General features: G+C 34.4%; 1 protein-coding gene across 1 annotated transcript; it reads left to right on the forward strand.

Annotated features, from left to right (window-relative positions):
- Nucleotides 1-1,576: 1,576 nt before the first annotated feature.
- Nucleotides 1,577-4,308, forward strand: LOC120205686 (clathrin light chain 2-like). The gene is made up of 3 exons (XM_039205525.1): nucleotides 1,577-2,021; nucleotides 2,794-2,947; nucleotides 3,743-4,308. The coding sequence occupies exons 1-3, from the start codon at nucleotides 1,720-1,722 to the stop codon at nucleotides 4,094-4,096; spliced, it is 810 nt and encodes a 269-aa protein (XP_039061456.1). The 5' UTR covers nucleotides 1,577-1,719; the 3' UTR covers nucleotides 4,097-4,308.
- The last annotated feature ends 5,650 nt before the right edge of the window (nucleotides 4,309-9,958 follow it).

Raw genomic sequence — 9,958 nt, forward strand, 5'->3', positions numbered from 1 at the left:
AGAAATTTTTAAATAATTATGAGGTTAAGAGTCGATTCCATACCGTCAAATACTCTTCTACCTTATCAGCATGAGGGAAAAAATTCTCCATGGTAACTACGATAGCCAAGACATTCTCGTAGGAATTGATGAACATATGTGGTGCAACAACTACTACAAGTTTTTTTGGATCCTAAAATCATGTAACAATTAATTGACTCTAAAAAGATAGGAAATCTTGAAACAATTAGCATGTTCAGAGTTTTGAAATTTCTCCAAAAGTTTTGAAACTTCTTGTGCAGGTGACCTTAATTGCACGTTTTTAAAGCTTCTAACAGTTATAACTCATCTCCATAAGTCATAAACGACTAACAACTCATTTCACACAATAAAAACACTCCAAAGACACTTGAAGAAGGTTATTATACCTATCCAAGGTTAGAGATCAATAAAAAAGAATTTTCATTATTATTTCCTCAATTTTTCTCTTGTACATAAGTGTATAAAGATTAATTGAATATATTTTGTTTTATTTTAGTTTACCCAAATCAAACATTGTAAAAAAGGGAGAAATTATACTTTAGTTTTTAGAAAAATTAGAGAGTTGTAAATGTTACATTTTATCTTTAAAGACCAATTCATCCACTCTTAATAATTTTTAGTTGATCGATAGAGCCTAACATAAATCATGTGGCCTTTATCTGCATTAAAATGATGTATAAATGATCGAAATCAGTTAAAAAGACTCATTGAAAGTCGTGAGGGGTTGTTAAGTGTATTTTAAAATGCATTTAAAATTTTAAAAATAAATGATAAGAGAATTGATAATATTTAAATATTATTTATAAATTTATTTTTCTCGGTGATAATGAGAAAATCTTCTTTATTTTTTAAAAGGGTAAACCATATATTTAGTCATCTAATTATTCTTACAATATTTTTTGATCATCTTACTATTTTTTTATAAAAAATATACATAAAATTATATTTTGGTCACCCATTATAAAAAATGAACGTAAATCTAATATGTCACTATAAGGTAATATGACATCATCATTTAAAAAAAATTATCACATCAATAATTTTGTTTACCTTTTCAGGTGGTTGATTAAAATAGAACAAAAAATATAACTTTATATATGAATTTTAAAAAATAATTTAATAACTAAATCTAAACTGCTTGAATAGTTGGATGATTAAATAATACGGTAAATTATACATTTAATACCTAAACTATCAGTTTTGGTCTGTTTAGTACCTAAACTTTCAATTTTCTCAAAACCATACCTAACGTTTATTTTTGTTTCATTTTAGTATCCTAATGTTAAAAACTTAACGCATTTAGAACTTAAAGTTTTGGCCCGTTTTAGTATATAAAATTTCAATTTCTTTCAAAAATTAATATTAAATAGAAATTTTAGATACTAAAACGGATCAAAACTGATAGTTTAAGTTCTAAACACATATTTTACCCTAAATAATATAGTTTACCCTTTTAAAATGTTAAATGTACTTTCTTTTATAAATAAGAGGAATTTCTAAATGATCCAATGAAAACAAAAGAATGGCCCAAACAAAATGATAAAAAGGAAGGCCCAAAGTTTAGTTCATAAGAGTTATCGTCTTTTCATTTTAGCCTTCAATTTGAGACGGCGACTTCGCAGTTTCAGTTTCTTCTTCCCGTAGACCCTTTTCATCGAACCACTGTCCAGTTCCTACTAGATCTTGCTTAGAAGAAAAATGTCAACGTTCGCTGACTCTTTCGCTCAACTTGGCGACGACTCCTTGGACTCTTTTGACTCAATTCCACATCAAGAAGAAGACACCAACGGCTACGATGCGTATGACCCTTCTCAGCAATTCGACTCTTTCGCCGACCATTCGGATCATCCCAAGGACTCGACTCATGACGTGTTTGCACCGGATCCGTACACAAATGGAGCAGAGTTTGGCCAAGAATTTGACGGATCGAACGGCCCGGTTTTGCCTCCGCTGGCGGAGATGGAGCCCGAGGAAGGGGCTTCTCTCAGGGAATGGAGAAGGTTAAGACCCATTTTTTTTTTGAATAATTTCGTTTTTTATTAAAAATTTGGTTTGCGGAAATTTATAAGAGTAGAAATTGAAGTTATGAAATTTGCACTTGGGTTTTGTAGAAATTTGAAGAAGATTTTGATTTATGGATCTTTTTTTTTGGAAAACATCATATTGTGGGTTTAACTGGATTCTGTGATTTTTTTGGGAGAAGGATATTTGGTCAAGTCATATTAGGGTTTATTTGGGGAACTTTTAAGAATTTGGTGGTAATATCTGGAATTATAAGGTAATGATTTAGGATAATTCTCTTTGAATTTATTGTTTTTTAGAGATTGGATTAAGTGAATTTTTTCAATTTATTTCATAATTTTATACTATTCTTTCGATAAATTCTTTTGGGGCTTAGCTAAGTTGGTTCATGTACCCACCCTAAGAGTTTTCACACAACCGTTTCCAGTCATAATATCAGCAGTTGCAATCTCTGCTAATTGGACTTGGATGTAAGAGGTGGGTACACATTTATCCAAGACGTATATCTTTGATCTTCTTTTCCCTATATATTTGGAGATTGTAGGAGGGTCTGTCACTCTATCTCTATTCATAAGTCCCATTATACGTGGACATGGGTTTCTAACACGATAGCAACATAGAGCAACCCTTTCCCCTATCCTAAGCTACAGTCTCAATTGTATCACAAAGATGTAAATGTGAAAGGTGTTGCCAATTTTATCGGTTTATATGTTAGTAAACTTGGAAACTATGAATGTTGTAATTGCGTAGGGAGAATGCACTTCGGTTGGAGGAGAAGGAGAACAGGGAGAAGGAATTGTTGAGCCAAATAATCGAGGAAGCTGATGAATTCAAAGTCGAGTTTTATAAGAAAAGAGAGTTGACCTGTGAAAACAACAAGGCCAGTAACAGAGAGAGAGAGAAGGTACCTTTTTTCATTGAGGCTATACTTTTATTTCTTTAAAGAAGCTTGTTACTATATGAAACAAAACATAAATTGAAAAAAAAAACATTGTTTTGCTTATTTCAACTTCTAATCATGCTTGAACTGTTGGGTGCTAAACATGGTATGCTTTCTTTAGTCAGTATTGAACTGCTAATATTGATATTATCATGGTTTTCATACTACATGATGAAATTTTTTCTGTAATATGCATTGGAATGGAAACATATTCTTTGCTCTTGAGCCATATGAAACTCAATTCTCCTACTGGAAAGAGGGTTGGTCTCACTTTACTTACAGCTGAAGACGGGATGTCACTTGTAGATGTGAAATAATTTAACATACTTGTTCTTGATTTTATAATGATATTTTCATGAACCACTAATATTGATATTATCATGGTTTTCATTGTCTATGATCAAATTTTGGCCATAAAACGCATTTAGATGGAAACATATTCTTAGCTTTTGAGCCATATGAAAGTCAATTCTCCTATTGCAAAAAGAGGTTTGGTCTCACTTTACTTGCTGCTTTTATCAATCGAGATGGAAGTGGGCTGTCACTTATAGATGTGAAATAACTTAAATTCCTTGTTTTTGGGCATTACATGTATGCATCATAACCTTAATGTGGAAGTTTATCTAAAAAGTTACATGGTTTGTGGTTAAGAGAAGAGCATTGTCATGATTTGCTTAGTTTTCATTCACAGACATCTTAGTTCTGGAACAATGGTGCCAATGTAATGTGTAAATGCATTTATATTGTATTGTGTATTAGATATTTGTAGCCAACCATGAGAAATTCCATGCCGAAGCTGATAAGCATTACTGGAAAGCAATTGCGGAACTCATTCCTAATGAAGTACCAACTATAGAGAAGAGAGGAAAAAAGGATAAGGAGAAGAAGCCTTTCATTGTCGTCGTCCAGGGTCCTAAGCCGGGGAAACCAACCGATCGTTCAAGGATGAGACAGATACTCTTGAAACTAAAGCACGACACACCGCCCCACCTGAAGCATTCTCCTCCACCACAGGTGGCTGACCCTGCAAAAGATCAAGATGCCAAAACTAGTAATACTTCCGTCCCGGCTGCTGTGGTCACAAGCTCCGGTGAGGCCATAGCTGCTGCTTAAGTAGCTTTGTTTTAACATTTATCAGCTTTTGCATTGAAAACTATCTACAACACTATATTGCTAGTAGACTGATATTTAGCTGTCCAGCACCGTCTGCGTCAGGGTATAAATAGTGGGTTTTAAGAGGTTATAAATTAGAGTTTGTCTATGCATGAAATTGTCATTAAGATGGAATGTAGTAGTAATATACACAACTATTTATTAGACCCGAATTCGAATTTTAGAGGTGTTTTTTTCATATGAAAACAAATATCGAAAAATGATACCTAAAAGTAAATTATATTTTTTCGATGTTTAGATGTTATGTAAAATATTTTTCGTGATTTAATAAAATCTTCTGAAAATTGTTTTTCAAAATTTATTTTCAGTAATATTATTTTTTTAATTTTTTATTGAATTTTGATTTTGCTAAAAACTATGTTTTACAAGGTTTTAAATATATTATAGTGTTTTATTTTTTTTATAAGTATATTGTGAACATTAATATATTTTTTGGCTTGTGCCTTTCTATCAGTCTCGAAAACAAACGAATCCCTCTAATCCCAATTAAATCTAATTCAAATATGCTTAAAGTCTAGTAAGCAAACGAATCCCTCTAGCCCAGCCTCCCTTCTCCCTTACTCGATATTATAGGTGTACAAAAAATTTAAATATCCGATTTTGAGCAACAAATATCCGAAATCGGATTTGGGAAAAATCGGTTTTTTTTAAACCGGATCGGATATTTAAAACCGGATAGTATAACAGGTTTGGGAAAAAATTGGACGACCGGATATTTTACCGGATTAAAAACCGGTTTGAAAAAAATCGGATAAAAAACTGGTTTTTTATCCGAAAAAAATCCGGTCTGGGGTTTAAAAATCCGGTCTGAGGTTTAAAAAATTGGATGACCGAATTTTTTACCGGATTAAAAATCGGTTTTTTAAAAAAATCGATTTTTTTCAAACCGAAACCGGTTACACCGGTTATATCATCCGGCCCTCCAAACCGGTTATGATCCGAACCGATTTTTTTATAAACTGATTTTTTGGTTTAGTGAAAAAACCGGATCGGTTTTTATTCGATCCGAATCGGATTTAAATCCGACTATGTGCATCTCTACTCGACATATCTTGAAGGAATCACCATTCAATGATAGATCTCCAAAATCAGAGTGATAAATTTCCAAAATCAGAGTGATAAATTTCGAAGCTATTTACTTGTATTCAATAAATCTAATGGGATTTTGAGAAGATTAATATGATATATGAATTCAAGTTTAAAAATGATTGGAATTAGTTTTCATGGCTTTTTCGGCCACTGATGGCTGGTGTGATTGACACACTAGTCATTCAATTAGCGGTGCATGAATCCAATTAGCGGCGCATGAATTAAACGATTTCGATAGTAAATGAATTGTTGTTATTTCTTGAGGTATCTAGTTTGAGCACTAAGAATGTTGGGATGTGAACGTTCAATGTTAAATGATTGAGAGTTATCTTTATATAGATATTACCTTGTTCTTATCCTAAATTAAAAAAAAATGACCGAAACATTAGAAGAAAACTGAGAAGTTTTAGAAAATGGCTATGGAGATTGACCTGCGCTCTCCCCGTCCAAGGAAAAATTGATTTTGCCCAAGAAAGAATCCCAATATAGATAGGGCCACTAAGCGAGTGAAGGATAGAGAAGTGGATGATACGATGGGATCCGTAAATCCGAATAAGGGACAATCAACCATAAGACAGTGGAATAAGCCAGTTTCGCTATGTCATTCCGGGTCGTCGGTCGAAACAATCACTCAGGAACTGGACATGGAGTTAATGAATGAGGATGTATTTGTAGGAAAATTTGGACTTCGATTTTCGATGGAGTCGGAGTCCACGACTCCATTGATGAGATGTTAGCAAATCCAGCTGTAGTTAGGCTGCTTGAAAAATCCATTGGCTAATCGGCGTTATTAGGGAGAATAAATCACTGTGGAATCCCTATAGAGATATGTCGTTGATAGACCTTGATAATAAATATTTTTTTGTAAGATTTGTTAAGGAGGATTATTCAAGGGTACTGCTTGGAGGTCTTTGGATGATATGTAAAAGCTATCTCACAATCTAGACTTGGAATATACACTTCTCGACGAGGGAAGATCACTTGATCAAATTGTTATATGGGCGTGACTCTCAGGATTTCCCTATAAATATTACACTAATAGTTTACTTCAGGCCATAACAAACCCCTTCTACCAACCTAAAGGTTGGGTTCCTATAAAGAAAAAAGAGTGCCCAAAATCCATTAATCAACCATCAAACAATCATGTCTTACATCAGACCATTGATATTTGGAATCGTGATAGATGGTTTTCGTCAAATTATTGAATATGAAGGCCGTCCGTCTATATCTTTCTCTTGTGGTCGGTTTGGTCACACTAAGGAAGCATGCGATCACCGACACGCAGAATACAAGAAAATGGAAAAGAACTAAATTTTGGAGACAAGGATAAAATTTCAACCGGTTTCAACGCCCTAAACTTATGCAATTTAGATGGCCAAGATAATAGCAATGATGCCCCCTGTACGCAAGATGACATGACTAATGGCCAAGAAAATTTTATGAACAAAAGAAAAGTCAATGTGGGTCCCAACTCATCAAGTTATAGAAGCGGAAAATCCTTAATGAGACAGCAGAACAATAATAAGGTGATTCTTGCCATGCACGATGTCGCAACAAGCAAGGTAACAGAAGCTAATCTCGATCCAGAGGTGGCTAGAAAGTAGCAGGCAAGTAACGAAATTGCTGTGGTCCAATCTACCTTGAGCTCGGAAAAACATCAGGCCATCCATATAACAGAAAATTCCCAAGAAGGATCTAATCCTAGAATTTTCAAAGGCTAAATGCGGTACTCTAAATCCTTCAAGCTTGCTGCTCGTAAAGGTCCTTTACATCGTAACAAATCCAAGTTGAAAAGTCCGTCTTACCCGGTCCTGGAGGATTGGATGGGTGGCATCCATGAATAAAGAATTAGATTCCTTTCAGGATAGTGGGAGCAATCTAGCTTGCATTTCAGAAGCTCCAACATCAAATGATAATTGATTTTAGCGGCATTCCAATAAGGTCTTCGAGGTAATGGAAGAAGCCGAGGGATTGACCTCGCTGAATTTATAATATTTTTTATGAATAATATTATTTTCTGGAATGTACAAGGTGTCTTGGGTCTTGTCTTCTACCCATATTTCAAACTAATTATCAAAAGCCATAAACCTGACATTATAGCACTGATGGAAACGAAAATGAGTGGTTCTCAACCTGATAATTTTATGAAAAAGTCAGGCTTTGATTACTCGTTTTGAGTTAAAGCTTTTGGTTTCTTTGGTGATATTTGATTACTACGGAAGGATATTGTTACAATTGATGTGTTATCGGTCTCTAATCAATTTTTTCAGGCTAATTACGTGGATAAAAAATCTAAGCTCAACGAACATATGTACGCCATCTGTGTTAGCCAGAACCCTCTGAAATGTATCCTCGCATTGGAGTCGGGTCCTACCATTCCATGGGTTTTGGGTGGAGACTTTAATGTTATTAATAGCCCGTCGAAAAGGAAAGAGGGTGCCACTCATCGACTTTATGTTAGCAATCTTTTATGTGATTTCATGTTTGATTCCGGTTTGCATGATATGGGCACCGCGGATCAACGTTCACATGGAAGAGGGGCGACTGTTGCCTCTGTAAATTTGATGGGCAAACTGTGCAAGTATACACATCGATAAAGTAATAAAGTGATGAGTGAGATTGTCTCCACAAGGATAAAAGATAAATTAAGATAAGTAAATGCACTTGAAATATAAATAAAAGTATTGTGATTGAAGTGATAAGAACGTGTAATAAATGTTATAAAAAAAGTAATGAGAACCAAGATTCACAAGATAAGGCAACGAAACTTCACGTGTTGAGTACTAAAGAAGAATAAAAGAATGGGTTTATTATGGAATCCTATGCTCTTCTTTGAAGAGATGCCTAACAACTTACATCAATACACTGCTCGATAGAGTTTATCAATATATCCCTCCATTATTCCTACTAAGAGATTGAAAATAAAATGCTACAACTATACATTCTTGGGTCAACCCTAGCAAGTTACTATCCTTTAAATCCTACTCTTTTTAGTCAATGAAACTCTTTCCTTATTTCTAAGGCGAGTTAGGGTCAAACTTCTCAGCTCAACCCCATTGTTCATGTAAATCTAAGTTTAACTCTTCCGATTACCAAGTATCTAACTAGGTTAAGGCCAACATTCGAGGGCTCTTACAAACCTATGTAAGTAAAACACTGAACAAAGCATGTATTAGATAGAAAAATGCTTAGACATCCATTAAAGCAAAGCATAATAATCCATAATAAACCCAAGCCAAGCTAAATCAGTTCATGGTTGGGCAAGAACCATCCATAGTCAAACATTCGATAAACATCCCAAAAGAAATGGTAAACAACATAAGAGAATAAACAAAAGTAAGAAGAACTCTTGTGCTGTCACGAGTTGATCCAAGCCTTGCAAGCGTTTACCGAGAGCTGACATAATATTTCTTGTAGCACTCAACAATGGAGGCCGTTCCCATGAACAAGAATAGAAGAAAGGAGAGGCCACCTTTTTCTCTTGCTTATCTCTCTAATTTCCAGTCTCCTTTAATGTGGGTTTTCTTTTCTTTATATAGTGAAGGCTCTTAGGGTTTTGTACCCGCACTTCCTTGTTGTGTGCCTAAAGGAAATATTCCCTTCATGCGTAAGGAATACAATTGGCAGGGGACCACGTGTGTCATTCTCAAAATATTTATTGTTTTTTCCTAAAAATTCTATTAGTATTCGCTTGTTCCTTGTCTTTGCAAATGCTACAACAATCTACCACTTCTCGTTCTTCTTGCATAAGCACCCATTACAAATCATTATGAGATACATCACTGTAGATCACATATTCTTTACCTAATTCTGATTGCGCTAGAACTAGTACTTCTATTAAAATCTTTTTAAGCATATCAAAACTTTCTTGACACTTCTCAGTCCATACAAATGGCACATCCTTTCTTGAAAACTTGATGAGTGAAGATGTAATCATCGAGAAATTCTTCACTAATCTCCAATATTAATAACAACTAATCCTAAGAAACTTTGAGCTTCAAAAACATTTTTCAGGGTTTTCCATTCCACTATTGCTTGTACTTTCTTGGAATCAACTCTGATTATTTCTGTTGAAATCACGTAGCCAAGGAAAACAACTTTTGACTACCAAAATTCATACTTTGACAACTTGGCATACAACTTTTTATTCCACAGTTTTTGAAAAATAGTGCAGAGATGTGCATGATGTTCTTCTTTAGTCTTGGAATAAACCAAAATATCATCAATAAACACGACCACAAATTGATCCACGTACGGCTGAAACACCCAATTTATTAACTCCATAAATACTGCATGAGCATTAGCAAATCCAAAATGACATCATCATGATCTCATAGTGACCATATCGGGTTTTAAAAGCCATTTTCGAAATATTTTCCTCTTAAATCTTTAACTAATGATACCTAGATCGAAAATCAATTTTCCAATATACTGAAGCACCTTTAAGCTGATCAAACATATCATCGATCCATCGAAGAGGATATTTATTCTTCACCGTCACTTTATTCAGCTGACGGTAATCTATGTATAATTGCATAGATCCATCTCTCTTTTTAATGAAAAGTATCGGTGCACCCCACGGGGACACACTCGTCTGATAGAACCCTATCAAGTAGCTCTTGTAACTATGCCTTTAACTCTCTGAGTTCAATTGGAGCCATTTTGTACGGGGGGATTGAAATAAGCGTAATACCAAAAAAATATAAATATTAA

Source organism: Hibiscus syriacus, unplaced genomic scaffold, assembly GCF_006381635.1.
Source record: "Hibiscus syriacus cultivar Baekdansim isolate YM2019G1 unplaced genomic scaffold, ASM638163v2 tig00000452_pilon, whole genome shotgun sequence".
Lineage (NCBI taxonomy): Eukaryota > Viridiplantae > Streptophyta > Magnoliopsida > Malvales > Malvaceae > Hibiscus > Hibiscus syriacus.